At 35.0% G+C, this 18,135-nt stretch overlaps 1 protein-coding gene across 1 annotated transcript; it reads left to right on the top strand.

Annotated features, from left to right (window-relative positions):
- The first annotated feature begins 6,904 nt into the window (after positions 1 to 6,904).
- LOC110930333 (abscisic acid 8'-hydroxylase CYP707A2) lies at positions 6,905 to 10,119 on the top strand. Its single transcript, XM_022173631.2, has 7 exons — positions 6,905 to 7,139; positions 7,321 to 7,639; positions 7,806 to 8,195; positions 8,599 to 8,743; positions 8,856 to 8,962; positions 9,108 to 9,226; positions 9,759 to 10,119. The coding sequence occupies exons 1-7, from the start codon at positions 6,943 to 6,945 to the stop codon at positions 9,847 to 9,849; spliced, it is 1,368 nt and encodes a 455-aa protein (XP_022029323.1). The 5' UTR covers positions 6,905 to 6,942; the 3' UTR covers positions 9,850 to 10,119.
- Positions 10,120 to 18,135: the final 8,016 nt, after the last annotated feature.

Raw genomic sequence — 18,135 nt, 5'->3', positions numbered from 1 at the left:
GGTCAAGATCACTTCCTAGCCTTTCTAGCCAAATAAACTTCCTATTGTATCTCCACCCTAATAACCTATTAATACAATAATAATAATTATGATTAAACCTATTAATACAATAATAATATTTATGATTAAATGGTATCGGGTACTGGTATCAAATTTATCAAATCGGGTGTATTTTTGGTACCTGTTCGACACCGATATTCACCGGTTTTTACCCTCATTTACCGATGTCATACCAGTACCGACCGTTATCAAACCGTACCGTACCAGGTATATTTGATACAGGTACCCACTTTTGGGCCTATATATTAAAATAGATAATAATTAAGAGCAAATGGTATCGAGTACCGGTACCGGTATCAAATTTACCAAATCGGGTGTATTTTCGGTACCTGTTCGACACCGATATTCACCGGTTTTTACCCTCAATTACCGGTGTCGTACCAGTACCGATCGTTACCAAATCATACCGTACCAGGTATATTTGATACAGGTACCCACTTTTGGGCCGGTATATTAAAAATAGAATTAAATCAATAGTAACATCACTAAGTGATGAGCAAATGGTATCGGGTACCGGTATATAATTTAGCAAACCGGTTGTATTTTCGGTACCGGTTCGGCACTGGTATTCACCGGTTTTTACCCTCAAATACCGGTGTCGTATCAGTATCGACCGGTACCGAACCATACCGTACCAGGTATATTCAGTAGTACCCACTTTTGGGGATTTCGGTAACAGTATTTTCGATACCTGTTGGTACCGAGCTCATCAAATCCTGTAGCAACGTAACAATGCAAGTAATTGCACCGTTTAGATTACTTTTCATACACACAGTAAGTAAATTGTATTTCATTTAAATGAGGTTTTATATACACAACAACTTATTTCGCTCCCTTTTTTGTCCTTTTCTGTAATGAATGAATTATAGCATGTAAAATTAACTTGGATATTTAGATTATTGATGAGTAAATCGTATCAAATCCTGTAATCAAACCGGTATCGTATCGGTACCAAATTTACTATACCAAATCATTTTCGGCACCAATTTGGTACCCACCTTTTGGCGTTTTCAGAATCGTTATTTCCGGTTCAACACCGGTCTAGCACCATACCTGTATTTATTGATTTTTACCTTCAAATACCATACCGTATTGTACCGTGCATTTTCGGTGCAGGTACCTAATTTCGATGATTTTCCGGATCGGTACTTTCGGTGCCATTACTGGTACCGAGCTCATCCATATTTTATCGCATTAGCACCGGAATAACTGAACTGAAAACAACCGAATTTCCAACGTGTAGGACGTGTGGGGTCCTATTATTATATATTTGGTTATTTAAAATCTTTTTTTAGAACGGAGTGACTATACTTACCATGTCATTTTTATTTATTTTTTGATATTCGTTAGTTGTTTGCCGTTGCTGACACGCGTTTTGCAGTCATTGGGTCCCCGCCGTAACGCGCGGACATAAAATCAACTAGTTTAAAATAAAAAAACAGAATATCGATCTTGAGATTTTACTACGCGGCAAAAAAATTAGAAAAATTGCTAAAAGAAATATAAAAAATCACTATGACCCATACACATTCAAATTCTATCCGAGTATATACTGATTTTTTTGGGGACACAAGGTAAACTGCATACGCACTCACTGACGAACAATTTTATTTTTATAAGTTTAATATATTGCCCGGCCTTTTCTACTTAATTACTGATACAAATACTCTTAACATACAAATCGTACAAATATGGTGAAAAGGTAAAAAAATGAGATGACATTTTTCGTAATTATTTACTCGTAGAGTAATTATCAAAATTACCCTACAAATGATCTTGTAGAGTAATTTTGTAATATGATCTTGTAGGGTAATTTTGATCTTATAGAGTAATTTTGTAGAGTATCATAATTATTCTATAAATGATCTTGTATGGTAATTTTGATCTTGAAGGTAATTTTGGAGAGTATTATAATTACTCTACAAATGATCTTGTAAACTAATTGTGAATTGTATGTTGTTTGATAAACTTGCAGAGTATTTTTGATACACTTGTAGAGTAATTTTAATAATTACCCTACAAGATCATTTTACAAAATTACCCTAAAAGATCATTTGTAGAGTAATTTTAATAATTACCCTACGAACAAATAATTATGAAAATAACACTGCGTTTTTTTGGTTTTTTCATGTCTTTCGTACGTTTGTACGATAAGGCTCTTTATACGTGAACTTAACTCTAATTAGTAAACCCTCATGCTCATTTTTAAGGTTATAAGCGTATAATTCCTTTCCAAGATTTCCATTTAGGGTGCATTATTTAAATCTTATTCTGAGACGTCGATAGTACATGATTATATTATATTATATCACAAAGACATACATGTGTCAATGGACCTAATGGTATAAAAACAGGTAGCATTACATTGTAATAGGTTACAACACATCCTACTAGTCTTAAAAGGATCTTAATAGGCCACACATGGTCCAGTGAATAATAATGGACTATGATATATGGACCGTAATGAGTCATGAGAGACGTAGGGTTTTAACGTGTCATATTAGGACATTACAATTCATTAATCCCAACATGACCTTTTGAACCATCGTATTACAACATATAGTACATGTCATAGCACGTCATAACATATTACAATCTAGCGTCAAACGTCGATGTATGTAGTGTTTGTTTTCTTATTGTTGACGTATCGAAACACACAACGGTAGTTGATTGTGAGAATCATGGAAGGTTTAGGAATGAAACGGAAGAGAAGGTGAAGGCATTCACCTCTCACCACGTATTAGTCATTATCTAATATCATTGAATATAGATATTTTGAATATATTAAATTTGGATATTTTTGGGTAACCGAACTTAGGGGTCCCCATGCATAATCAAGAGGTAAATCATAGAAAAGGAATACGTGGAAATAATTTGATCCTTGAACATGGAGCGTATTTTCTTTGTTGTGCGTGATTTTGATACTTTGATATGGCCGTTATTTCGGATATTTTGAATAATTTATACCCAAGAACAGAGAAAAACAGCTCAAGTTGGAGTGGAAGTGAAGATTCGGAATTAAAGGCTACATGTCTTAATTTCGAATTCGATTTTAACCGGGTTTTAACACTGTACAATGTGCTTTTGGGCGGTGGGTTTTCTCCGGAACTAGAGATAGTGGGCTTGAGCTCCCTTTTGCCATTGGGTTACCCTGAGTAGCCGAAATTTTATTCGTTGGCCGTTCAATAATAATAATATCCGGGTGTTGGATAAGTCTTTGCATTTCCATGTGGTGAGGGTTCAAATCTCATTGGTGACAAAAAAACTATGTCGTTCAATAATAATAATAACTAGTAGAAGTCCCCGCGCTCCGCTACGAGCTTTGGCTACAATAATAATAATAACAACTAGTAGAAGTCCCCGTACTCATTGGTTGACATCTGTTCGGTTTATTACACTATTGGTACGATTTCGGTACTTGGTATAGCTTTGGCTACAACTTACTTTTTCAAAATATACTCTATTGTGATATGTTAAGAAAACCATAAAAAAATTATTCTTGGTTGTGGCATGCTTGTGTTGATGGTTAAACCGTTTTTATGGACAAGCAATTTTACTAACATATACGATAATAACAAATTTGTATTACCTAAGAAAAGTTGTAAACCATTCATGAGAAAATAAATACTTTTATTTAACATATATATAAAAAAAATAAAAATCGAATATGTATTTAGTTTTAATAAAAGCAATATAATCACTGGTAAGAGGTGTGAAGGTTTACCCACAGGTTACGGGTTCGATCCCGGGCTAGTGGGATTTCTACACGGGGCTTAGGCTAGACCGACCGGGAGGTACCGCATTGCGGGCCGGCGGGTTCGAACCTGAGCGGGTACGCCTAGAGGCGGCCAAGGTAACCAGTTGATCCACTCCTTTCTAAAAAAAGTTGAAGGGTTCTTTTTGTCATAAATGCATTGCAGAGGGTTCTTTTAATAACTTTAATACCACTAATGAAAACCATGTGCTCGATTTGCAGTTTATGAAGATTCAAAAGCAAAGTTTCATCTTTCAACCCCTCTTCTCTCCAAACTGATCAGCCATCACCGTCAGTCCGTCACCACGCGCCACCGCCACCGCCAGTGCCACCACCACCACCGTGGTACGCGACCCACTTATCGTACACCCATCGTCGCCTTTTTCACTGCATCCATCCCGGAATCAACGCCCCACCTCTTGCTTGTTCACAGTCAAGGAAATCAACTAAGTTAACGGAGAAAATGGGGGCGCCCACCTCTAGGACGTCGATCGACGACTGCAGCGGCGGCCATAAACTCTTGCCAAATCCACCACTCTCCTCCCCATTCTCGTTTCAGTAGTAGATCTATAGATCTCGAGCTTTAATCGTGGGGTTCATCGCAAAATTTGTGCTCTCCGGGGTGATAAACGGTGGCCGGAATCAATGTAGGTTGTGTGTGGCGGAGGTGGTGATGTTTGACCAGTGGACAAATAGGATTGTAAGAAAATTGAACAGGAAATGTGTGAGTGAAAAAATAAATAAATAATAGAGGGTAAATATAGAATAATAATATTTAGATATATAAATTAGCAACAAGTTAAGTTAAGGGGGTTCGGAGTGGTGTCGGCAAAAGGCATCGGCACCGATGTCTTGCCCAATGCTCACCTTTTTACCGAATTGTTTTACCGATTTGGGGAGAAAAATCAGTGAGGGAACACCGATTCGGGGAGAGGGAGGAGAGGGGAGAGAGTGGGGGTGTGTTGTGGGGTCCATGTTATCACAACCAATCATACATTTTTCTTTTTAAAAAAAAAAAATAGTTTACCATTTCACCAAGTGTCTAACCATTGCCAACATTTTGAGCATAGTTTACCACTTTGACATGACACACTCTCATTGGTTGATTTTTTAGTTTGTCACTCTCAAGTGTCTAACCACTCCGTACACCCTAAGGGATTGAGGTGTTGTAACTTATTTTTTAGGGGTTTTCAAAAAAGAAAATTGATATTTCAATTTAAATTCATAACTACTTGATTTTGTAGTATTAATCCAAAAGCCTTAGTTTTTCCAATTTAATATCATAACTTTTTTACTTACAACTTTGATTCTTTATATTTTTCATATTTTGCAAAATTTTTCGTTTTACGTTTAGTTTTAAATTTGGCGAATTAACGCAACACAATGTGTGTGTGGTTTAACGATTTTACATTTTGTTATACGATTCTTTTTAAATTTTGTGAGTTAACATGGTGCAACGTACGTATGTGGTTCAGTGTATTTACGTCGTCTATTTTTTCCCGTTTAATAAGTTCATCACAACGCGCGAGACCTAAATCGAGTTAGTTATTATTTTCTATGTTTTATATGTTGGTCTAATTTCACCACGTTAAGACGCCGCAACTTCAATGTTGGTGGCTGTTGGCTATATTGTGGCATTGGTGCTATTTGTCACGGTTTTACGCTTCGCCGCAACGCGGGGGTACGTAGCACGGATACGGGTACGAGACTGGGGTACGGGACGATACGAGTATAAGAAACGGCAAAACTCAAAAATACAACCTAGTAGTAATAATTAAAAAAGAAATAACAACAGCAGCAGCAACAACAACAGCAATAATTGTTGCTTCTTTCATATCATTTGTCAAATTCAGTCTTTTATGTATGTGGCCAATACGCGGGGACGATATTTTTGACATATTATGAAAATTAACTGAGTTTAAGTTGTCATATCTAACTTGTTTTAGAAATGGGATATGTTAGAGTTGACTTATTTAATAGAATGTGTTATATTTTTGTTGATATGTTTAACCCGTTTAATAAATGGGTTGACCCACAAACCAAATTAACTAAATGAGTCGACCAACTAATCCGTTTGAACTATTTATTAAAACCCATCAATTTGGTTAGGGTTAAACGGATTGATTAGGTTACACGATTTTAAGTTTAGGCTAATTAACTTTGTTGGTGATTTAAATGTCATCACCCCATTTTAGTTTAGTTCATTAAGACCAAAATGGAATCTTGATAAACATCGATACAAGTTCAGGTGGGGATGAGCTTGGTATACATACCGAAAATACAGGTACCGAAATTCGTTAAATACGGTATTGGTATCGAAAATGTTCGGTACAATACCGGTATCGGTATTTGTGTGTAAATTTCGTTAAAATACTGGTGTCGAAAACACCAAAAAGTGGGCACCGAATCGGTACTCATATTTAGTTGTAAACTTGTAATTAGTCAGTGGTGGCAATTAGTCGTCAATTAACTGATCATCAAGTTATCAGCAACAACTTTGTCCGAACCTGGTCCATCGATAACAATTATGTTTTTTATAATAATAAAATATATGGTTCGTGTTCAAGGTAGACCAATACTCGATTCTAGATATTAGATATTTATATTACTCGAAAATCCGTACCCGATTTCGAATGTCGCTTTTAAACATAACAAATCACCATCCGAAATCTTTAATAGTTTCATACATCTAAAAACATTCATGTCTTTCTGACCCGTACCCTAGTCCTGTACCCGTTCCCGTACTATATAGATGTCAGAAATCGGTCACAAACATAAAAGACAATGACAAAAAGACTACTTCATGAAATCAGAAGGTCACAAACGTAAAAGACAATGACAAAGGAAGTACTTCGTGAAATCACAAACCAAATTCATAATTTATCATTATTATACCCACAGAAAACCATGCACCCCACGAACATAGATGTTTTATTGCATTCAATTCCCTCCCACCTTTTATATTAAAATTTTAATCATCTGAGAAACGATTCCGTGCTCTACTACCCAACTCTCAACGGTGCACCTTACCCCCCCCCCCCCCCCACCCCCCCTCCCTTACCTATACATACCCCTTTCTCCCCCCTTCATTCCTTCACACCTTCACCTTCACACTTACTACCGTCATCATGGAGTTCATCACCTTTACCATCTTGTTTTCTTTATTTGTTGTGGTTTTGGCTTTCTTTTTATTAGGTTCTGCCGCTAAAAGCGGCCGGATAAACCTCCCGCTCCCTCCGGGCACCCTCGGTTGGCCGTATATCGGTGAAACCTTTGAACTCTATTCTCAAAACCCAAACGTCTTCTTCACCTCTAAGGTTAAAAAGTGAGTCATTTTTCTAAAACAGTTTTATCTCTAGTTTTACTAGTGTTGTTCAGTCAGTATTAGTTCAGTTAGGTAAGGTACAGTAAAAAGTACTTGGTACAGTTAAAATACCAAAGTACGCTTTATTTTGTATTGTGAATTTATTTCTGTTTTTAATAAAATTTATATCGGAACGCTACAGGTACGGCTCAATATTCAAAACACACATATTAGGGTGTAGATGTGTCATGATTTCTAGCCCTGCTGCTGCTAAGCTTGTGTTGGTTACCAAATGTCATCTTTTCAAGCCCACATTTCCGGCTAGTAAAGAGAGGATGATCGGCAAACAAGCCATTTTCTTTCACCAGGGTGACTACCATTTCAAGCTAAGGCGTCTTGTTCTCCGAGCATTTACGCCCGAATCGATTAAACACATGGTTTCCGACATCGAATGCATCGCGGTTGACGCGCTTCGCTCATGGGAAAACCGGTTGATCAACACTTTCCAAGAAATGAAAATCGTAAGTCCAATGACAAAAAAAAAAAAAAACAAACCTACCTAATAATATCTGGGTCCGGAGGGTCCAGGGTACAGTACAGAGAGAGACCGCTCCTGATAAGACCCTTAGGAAAACTTTTTTTTTTATGGTACAAAAATACAACTAACATGATTTTTGTTTTGTTCAGTTTACATTTAATGTGGCATTACTTTCAATTCTGGGCAAAGAAGAAGTGCTCAATAGAGAAGATCTCAAGAGATGTTATTACATTCTCGAAAAAGGGTACAATTCGATGCCGATTAATCTTCCGGGTACTCTGTTTAACAAATCGATGAAAGCTCGGAAAGAACTAGCTCGGATCTTGGCCAAAGTTCTGTCTGATAGAAGAGAAATGAAGAAAGAACAACAGAATGACTTGTTGGCATCTTTTATGGAGGACAAAGAAGGCCTCACCGACGAACAGATCGCCGATAACATCATCGGCGTCATCTTCGCTGCCCGCGACACCACCGCCAGTGTCTTGACTTGGATCATCAAATACCTCGCTGAAAATCCCGCCGTTTTACAATCAGTCACCGTAAGTAATATTCACTCGTGTTGTCTGGGGCGGGTCCAGTACGGACCCATGATTTGTTTTCATGAGAAAATCAGGAGACTTAACCAAACTTTTAAAGACAGCTATCAGAATATTTGCTTAAAAAATACACTAAATTTTTTTAAGCCCCCCTATGTTGTATTTTTATATTTAAAATATGAGTTTTTTAACGGCGGACTAAAAACTTCTGGTTCCGTCACTTGCCGTAAGATCTTTAATCAATCAATTGTTATATATAAAATCTGTTTACATATATAAAACCTCTATTATTCTTAACAACCGACTAAAAAGTAAAACGTTCTGGTTCTTTCACTACGTAGCGTAACATCGTACTTAATAAGTTGTTCTAGAAGTTAATAGTTTATTTTTGTTTTATTTATAATAGGAGGAGCAAGAGGCAATAAAGACTTTGAGTTGGGCAGATACCAAGAAGATGCCTGTTACTTCCAGAGTCATTCAAGAAACACTCAGAGTTGCTTCAATCTTATCTTTTACATTCAGAGAAGCAGTTCAAGATGTTGAATTTGAAGGTTTGCTTTCAATTAGAAACCGTTATTGCTACAACCAGAATAGTACTGCAATAATGAGTTGTGCCTTATGCATTAAAACTTGTACACTAATATAAGTTAATAAAATCTTCAGGGTATCTTATTCCAAAGGGATGGAAAGTGTTGCCACTGTTCAGAAACATTCACCACAGTGCAGATAATTTCCCTGATCCAGAGAAGTTTGATCCTTCAAGATTCCAGGTAAATAATAATACAAGTGAAGTAAAATATACTTTTTTTAAATATTAAAAATACAAGTGAAGTAAAATATATTTTTTTAAATATTAAAAATGATATCTTTATATTATTTTGGAAATGGGTACTGAAAATGATGTAATATTGACAGGTGGCACCAAAAGCCAATACATTTATGCCATTTGGCAGTGGGATCCACTCATGTCCAGGGAATGAACTAGCCAAGCTGGAGATATTAGTGCTCTTACATCACTTGACCACAAAGTATAGGTTTGTAACAAATTCACATAATCTTTTGAGTTAGTGAAATTATTATAAGATGCTTTTTTTTTAGTAAATTTCTGTTTCTGTCCAAGAGGTTTGTCTATTTTAACTAGTTTAGTCCAAAAATCTAATTTATAATAAAACCATCTCTAAGGTTTGCATTTTTAACGCTTTTCATTCCTAAGGTTTGCATTTCTTTACGCTTTTTATCCCTAAGAATTAAACGAAAAAGCACCCTTAGGGATGAAAAGCGTTAAGAAATGCAAACTTCAGGGCTGAATTTGTTATAAATTAGATTTTTGGACTAAACTAGTTGAAATTGACAAACCTCAGGGACGAAAACAGAAATTTACTCATTTTATATAAAACTGTAACAAGAGAAAATAGCGCGCGTATTTGAAATATAAGGATAACACGTTAAAACAAAGACTTGTTTGTATCGAGTTAGAAAAATGGTGTCGGGTCAGGTTTACATGTGACCTTATCGTGACAAAATCATCTGGATTAAGTCTATAACAAAGAATATGATTTGATGCAGGTGGTCGGTGGTAGGCCCACAGACTGAGATTCAGTATGCTCCATTTGCTCTTCCCCAAAATGGTTTGCCCATCAAGCTCTCTCTCAAATAATGCCCATGAAGAAAGTCAACAAACTATAGTTTGACTTTTGGCTGTATGGTCAGAGTACAGAAAGAAACCAACCTATGAAGAGACAGAATTGTTGTGCATTTCCAAGGCATGATAAAAACAAAAGGAGATCAAATTGTATATAGGAAAAAAGTTTCCTTAATCCACAAGTTAGAAAAATATACATATATTTGTGGTTGTTTCTTGTGAGAAATAAGAAAAATAGGGGGTCTTAGGTAATATTTATTGAGGGTGATGAGGTTTGAGCTTTAAGTTTTCTTATTGTACAAAGTCCGCAAGGCATTTATAATTATAAACTAAGTTATAACCCCGTGTATTACACGGGGTTGAATAAATAAATTTTATATACTAAATAATAAAACAATATATCTTTAAAACCTCCTTTATTGCACCGGTTGAATAAATATAATTTTATATATTAAATAATAAAAAGTTATATTTATAAGAACGATATTGTACGGGTTGAATAAATGTAATTTTATATACCAAATAAAAAAGTTATATCTTTAAAACCACGTGTATTACATGGGTTGAATAAATGTAATATTGTTTATCAAATAATAAAAAAAAGTTATATCTTTAAAACCCTCGTGTATTACACGGCTTGAATAAAGATAATTTTATATACAAAAAAAATAAGAAAATTATATTTAAAAAAACTAATGGGTATACTCGGTACACGATAGATATGGTGATTGCGGAGATAATTATTGAAAAGAAAATACAGTGGTCAAACATGTTATTCAAGAAACAAATAAGCAGCCATTTGAGTGATAAAATATAAATTATATTTAAAAAAAGCCCGTAATAAATATAATATTATATATAAATATCTTAAATTAACAATTTAAATTTAAGAATAATATTTTATTAGAATAATAGGAGTATTCTATTCGACATTTAAAGTAGAATAAGATTTAATATTAATTTTTGTTTATTTGGTAATCGAAAAGAATAAGAGTAAATTTGTACATTACAAATAAAAAGTTTGTGTTTGTCATATGATATAGAAAATCAAATAAATAATATTATAAATGAGAATTATATATTAAATTTAAATTAAATAATAATTATCTATAGTTAAATAGAAGAGATTAAACAAAATAATATTTAGTAAAAGAGTTATCTATAATTATGTAGAAGAGATTAAATTAAATAATAATTATCCATAAGATATTAAACTAAATAATATTTCGTAGGAGGGTTATTTATAATTAATAAAAAGAAATTAAACTTAAATAATAATTATCTATAACACATGGCCTAATATGATGACAAGTGTCCCAAAGTTGGTTTCTTTTATTATATAGTATAGATTTATCCCTTATTTTTTTTATACATTGTTCCTTATGGTCTTGTATTCATTTTCCCTTGCTTATTGTCTTTGATTTCATTTCAAGTCAGTGATGAATCTTGAGATTTTCGATCGAGGGGTCAAAAACGTATATGTCTAAAAATTTATATAAAATAGGGGATTGAAACGTATATACCAAAAAATTTATATACGAAAACTACATACTCTCCACTACTGAGCGAAAAGTTCAGGGGGTCGGCCACCCCCACTATGCTGCGCCAATGTTTCAAGTTGATGATGTATTTTTCTTTTAAAATTTTAAGGAAAATATTTAGTAAATTGCTCTTGTGACCAACTCATAATGGTATGCAGTTAGTTACTACTACATGTGTTATTGCATCTGGACTTAATATTCAACATGCATAACTATATAGTTTGAATGTGAAGGAAGTACTTCTTTCGACTTCAACAATATAAGGAATAATGGTAAACTACAACAAATTATATAACAATTCACAAATAACATATCATTGTAGCAAACTTCATTTCTTGGTTTTTTATTTTTTATTTTTTTTTGCTTTTCTTTATGTTTTATCTTTTTGGTTTTTTTTTTCCTACCCTTAACTTTCAACATATTATTACTTAAAACCCCTAGCTTTATAAAAACTTTGTGAAGTGTCCTCTTAACCTCCTCGTGTTTTACGTGTTTATTTTTAAGTATGTGGGTCACATATAAAACGTTTCCGTGCTTACTTTTATGTATGGTTTCGGTTGATCTACGTTTTGGTAAAAGATTTTTGTGCTTATTTTTATGTATGTTTTCAGTTGTTCTATGTTATACATTTTCACTAGACGAGATAAATTCGAATTACTTTACATTTCAAAGCTGCCGCAACGCGCGATACCATTTTTTTAACTTAAAAATATTATTTTCTTATGTGCTTTATTTAAGTGCATTTCGGTATAAATCAAAGTTGGTTTACGTTTTGACATAATTTTTTCTCGGTAATGAGTGGAGTGTAATATGTTTTCGTGCTTATATTATGTATGTTTTAGTTGGTCTACGTTTTGACGTAAGTTATGTTCGGAAACGAGCCGGGTGTGACATTTGACTGTACAAATTCGAGTTACTTTAGGTTTTGAAGCCGCCGCAACGCGCGGCGGGTCAAAATTCTAATTATATACAAACTAACAAGTTGGATTGCATACTAATGTGACATCTTATGCTCATGAGGAACAAAGAGACAATATTGGTTTATATGACGGATCAAATATTACAACACATGTCAGAATCACTCTTGCATGTTTACGATAGTGAGACAAACCTCGTTATGAATAATGAGTCTTAAATAAAATCTCACTTCATCTCTTTACAAGACATATATTGGGACACGGCGAATGTTTGAACTCAAATACCACCAACATATTTTTAATGCAATTGTTGTAAAAGAAACGAGACCTCACATTTAAGAATGCGTGGATAAGAGCAATTTATTATGAGTAACAAGCACTTGAAATCAAATATTACACTAATTTAACCATCACTAGTGCTTTAATGGTGGCCATGGGTATTTAAGTTCCACCTATGGTGAGCCTGGATGAGTTTTCTCCTCCAGGTCTCAAGTTCGAGTCTGGGTGATAGGGGTTTGTCATTGAGAGGTTTAAATTGGGGATCTATTGTGCGATGGGGCTCTCTAGGGCGGACCCGGTTAAGACAACGTATGCTAAACCTCTCGACATTCGCGAATAATTCACACCTTCAAAACAAAAATTTACACTAATTTCCAGGAATCTGTAGACGGAAGAGATTTTTTTTTTTGAAGTCTTATGTTACTAATGTATTGTTTATGAGTTTTATGGCAGTACGAAAGTAATTATGTTCCATTAACCTCACATATTATTCTCATTGTATGAACATTTGTTTTTAGGTCTATCGAGCTCCCACAAGTTTGATTTGCATCACAAGGCTACTTTTTATTTTGATAAAGCAATTCCTAAATTCTATAAGATAAATACATATGTTTCTATTTGTAGAATTTAATTTTTCAACCTTATAATTATAGAGAATATCACTTAACCATCAGGATGTCCTCTTAAAGACAATCAACACTACTTTATTACTTTTAACAATAACGAAACATCTAACATGTCTGCCTACACCGCCCCTATGCCAGGTCTTGACCACCCATTATTAAACACAATTTTCAAGGTTTTAAAAAATTCTTGTATTCAATTCACACCCAAATATTTCACATAATTTAGTTTTCCCAATTCAAAGTTTATTCATATTACTATTTTTGGAAACTTATATCTGTATGGTATTCGTATTTCACTTACAGCTTCGTAATTCGAGACGTTAATCGTAATAAAACTTGATCGTTTAATAAGAATTATACATTGGTTATTCATACTTGTTTATACATTCAATTCATATACATACTTGATACATATTCATCATTCGCGTAAACACATACTTGTTTTACATACAATCAGTCGTAAATACGTGTTTAATACTCATTATACGTGCAATGTACATGATATACTCTCATCATACTTGGTTTATGCTTTAATACTTGAATTATACTTAATTACATGTCCTTTATACAAGTTCCACCTCAAAACATCAAATATATGAAACTCCAGGGGCTAAATTGCAAAAAAAAGAAACTTGTACCAAATAGAGGCTTGGCGCTACTCAAAGCCTAAGGCCTCCAGCCTTGGCGTAGCGCCAAGCCCTGAATCCGCAGTTAGTTGTTTCTTGTGTGCGGGTTGGCCAATTCCTCCACCTCCAAACTCACCCAATCACCTTCAAACTCCATTAAAACTCAAACCCTACTTCACCACTATATAATCAAGTTTCCATCACCTCATTTTCACTTTTCCAACTCTTCTACACTCCAAAACACCCTCAAATTAGTTGCAAATACAAGTTTTGGGCAGATTACAAGCAAGTGCCAAAGTGAGTTCAAACTCACTTTTCTTCTACTTTCTTCACCATTTCTTCTTCTACAAATCTTGGAACACCTCTAGAGTATTTCCAAAAGATTACCATAGTAATCTAAGGTGGAACATCACCATTTTGAGGTCCAAACTTTCTGTTTTGGAAGAAACTTCGTTAACTTTTACAAAACTTAACTTTTTATACTTGAATCTTGTATCTAGCAACCTCCTAAACCCATCAATGGTTGTGGAACTTGTTAGAGTCGATTCTTACAAGTTTAGAGGTACAAATAACCTCTAAACTTTCTGTTTTTTTACAATATTCATGTACCTTTTGTTTCTTTGCTAAAACTTGGTGGAATCTTGTACCCACCAAGCTCACAGCTTAGTCTATAGTTGTGGGTTTGTGTTGAGGTGATTTCCATCAAGTTATGAGTTCAAAACTCTTTACTTTAAAAGTTCATACATGTTACAATCCAAGTGTTGAAAGACAATCACGATTCATCATCTTCCATATGTTGAACTTGTGACTTGTAAAAGTGTGAACCGTGGGAGCTTTGACTTTCCAATCTAGTTCCGCTACCTCACTTGCAAAACTTATGTACGAACACTCAAGTGGCTTCCTAGTATCAAAGTAACATAACCCCGCCTAACCTCTGACACTTAGTTAACTCTTTCCATGTCGTGGTGGTTCACCTGAGTTAAGATTTACTTGGCTACTTGAGAATGTATTAGTTAGTTTTATTTCTTATTATTCATGACCCTCCGAATCATCCTTGAGATGATCTGTGTAGTGGTGAATCGTATAACGAGGTTAATCATCCATGCTTGACTTATATGACAATCCATGAAAACTCATGATAGACTTAGCTTAGGATTATTATTATAACTATATAAACATATATACATATAAAAATAAACATAACCGAATTCTTGATGTTAATCGAATCATAATTATGCATCGCGAATATAAGTTATATTATCTTTGTTCTTTATTACTCGTTTGTGATTCTAATGGGCATATTAGGACCCATGAAAACACTTTAAAACTAAGTGTCTAAACGAGATATACTTTTGCATACATCTACTTTTATACTTAATTTCGAATCCAAACATTCCATAAACTCCAAACACTCGAACGCTTTCATTTTCCTATTTTAATCAACTCGTTACTTGGATAATCAAAAAGTTTTTACAAACTTGTGAGTATACTCGAACACCTTTTTTTCATTTTACACTTTTGGGTGCAATATGTTTACTTATTCAACTTACACAAACACTTATACTTTTATGCAGTCGCACAAACAATCCAATACATGCAGACTAATATGTTATACTTGATTCGTGCTTCTGGGTGATTCTTATGTGATAAACTTGTCATTAACTTCGTACGAGCCTCTCCTTAACATGTATAACGCTATAGGAGTAACGCACCGCCCGTAAACGTGAGGTTAATCTTGATAACTAGGTGTGCCATATAGGAGTAACCCATCAGAGGGTTGACTTGTTAATCGCATGCCAGTTTTACGTTAATCTTGATAACTAGGTGTGCCATGTGGATTTGTTTCAATCATTTTTATACGTATGCTATGTATCAAACTTGTATTTTCGCCAATACTTGAACTATGCTTTTTTAAACATGTTGCAGGTTGTTGATGTTGATGCATATGGAATCTAGTAGGATATGCTTAGACTATTAATGATGTCATTGTATTTTGATCCTTTAAATTTGTTGTATTTCATTCATCAAATGTTGTACTTTGAATTTTCCATGTATTGTATTAGACAACTATTATCAAAGAAATGAAACTTGTTTATTAAATACTTGTCACACTTAGTGTTATGAAGTCTCGAGCAATCTCGTTCGTGTCACTCCGATGTTTCCGTCATCGGTAGGGGTGAGATACGAGACCCCTGATGGCAAATAAGTTTTGCTATTAATTGGAGGTCCTACAATGTCTTGGAGCATTCACAATCTATTCTCTATTCTATCTCTAAAATTACACTAAAAATCAATATATTTTCTCTCATTTTCAATTAAATAATATTTTTATACCTTTATCATTAACTTTTCTCTCTCATCCACTCACAACCACTTTAAAAATATCAAAAAAGTTATAGCGGGTGAACAACTCCCTCCAAATTTACTAATGAATAGTAACATTTTCTCTCTTCTCCACTCTATAAAATATAGAGAATTAATGCCCTCACATAAATGTGAAGGATCCAATGTGAATGCTCTTAGGCTATGTGTTGTGGTCATGACCAAGATGACCACCACCACCCTCCATGTCACTCCGACCTCATCCACCAACTTATATAGTGTGGACCATAACCCCCCCTATCATCCACTATCTTCCCCTACCAATCGAAATTCCCTATGAAGGGGTATGGTCCGAAAAACCCGCGCTAACCAATCAGGTCGCGCGCAGGACCATACTCCTGCTACATTAATTTGTCTACTTTCTGGACCCTGCGCCGACTAATTAGGTGAAACCTAGGTCGCGTGCGAGGCCAAGCAAAGATCAGACCAAAATTCCACACTTAGCTTCCTAGATGAAAACCCTCACTTCCAGGACCTCGCGCCGGCTACATGGGTTTACCCAGAGGCCGCGCAGAGGGCAAGAGTGCAGGGCATCCTAGGACAGTACAAAGGTACAAGTGGCAGACAAATGGACCAATCAGCGTCCAACAAGTTGTACCTTATCGTGCTCCACGATTAGCAATCGTGCATGAGACAAGAAGGTACACAAGGACGCTTACGTGTCACCAATCAGCGTGTAACGACATCTGCTCCATGATCCCCACTCACCTGCTGATGGAAGAGAGGCAACAAGGACAATGCTCAGGACACATGGATCCATTCAATTTGCGCCAACTCCATCCTCCCTCGGAAGCACTAACGGTTGTGGCAGAGGGGACAAAAACAATATTCCTTGTTGTCGACTCAAGGCCCAAGGCCCAAGGCCCATTAGCCCATCTCCTTCTACATTACTCCGGCTATAAATAGGAGCTTTCATGTACAGGTTAATTCTATTCGGTTCTCTGCTCTCTCACTATTAATCACACACTTATTTCCTCAAAAACGCATACTTATTCTCACGCCGGAGAGTGGTTAAGAGGAGAACCCCCCCCCCTATTCCCCTCCTCTTAACGAGCTTAACGGGGTGTTTTAGTATTTTGCAGGAAAATTAAGCCCACAGCGCAGAGAAGACCGAGAAGATTAACCCTATTGTCGAAGCATAAGCCCAAACTAATCACCAGATTAGTTCCGTGTTTCTTCACCCTAATTAATTGAAAGAAAGTCATAGTTGTCATTGATTAAACCATGCAGTACCACCATAGTTTAAGAAGGGTGCGGTGTATCATGAGAATCATGTCCCATGTAGCAATCCATGATCCAATCCACCATCCATACTCTATAGTGGTAAGATAATTGACCCCGCATAAAAGCGATGATTTAGGTGTAAAAAAGTTATGAGTTAGAAAATAGAAGGTCCTAAATTTGATTAAAATTATTTCCCATGCTCATGGTTCCTTATTTCCTTTCGAGCATTCACACACACAAGAACTCTTTGAACCTATGTCAATTCATATGGGGCTTCAAGTTGAAACTCTATGTTTATTTCAAGTTTTGAGCATGTACATAGTTTGCTCTCAAAAGTATATTTTCATGCAATTCTTTTTTTATATTTTTAGCCTTAGTTTGATGAATTTATAAATTCTAATTCCTTTTTGATTAATAGTTAAATAGACTTTTTCTAACACTTCGTAGCGAATATCTACCGTTACTTTTTGACTAATAGTTAAAATGGACTTATTCTTACACGTTATAACGAATATCTACCGCTATAAAATGGAATTAGAATATTAAAAATATATTTCATCCAATTTAGGATGGTACATTTTACTAGTGTACATCTTAATTTGAGTGTTTTTATCTGCTTTACATCATTTGTTTATACACTAAATCTTTTGTCAAGTTTTCAATTTTTCACAATATTTCCTTTTTAGTAAATATTTATTCGTATGTT

This window comes from Helianthus annuus, chromosome 3 (genome assembly GCF_002127325.2).
Source record: "Helianthus annuus cultivar XRQ/B chromosome 3, HanXRQr2.0-SUNRISE, whole genome shotgun sequence".
NCBI classification, from domain to species: Eukaryota; Viridiplantae; Streptophyta; class Magnoliopsida; order Asterales; family Asteraceae; genus Helianthus; species Helianthus annuus.
The sequence above is the reverse complement of the archived record's forward strand: the minus strand, read 5'-3'. Positions and strand labels throughout refer to the sequence as shown.

Coding starts and splice junctions, on each gene's coding strand:
- LOC110930333 (XM_022173631.2), top strand. CDS start 6,943: ATGGAGTTCATCACCTTTACCATCTTGTTTTCTTTATTTGTTGTGGTT. Junction 8,196..8,598: donor CCGTTTTACAATCAGTCACC/GTAAGTAATATT, acceptor TATTTATAATAG/GAGGAGCAAGAGGCAATAAA. Junction 8,963..9,107: donor TTGATCCTTCAAGATTCCAG/GTAAATAATAAT, acceptor TAATATTGACAG/GTGGCACCAAAAGCCAATAC.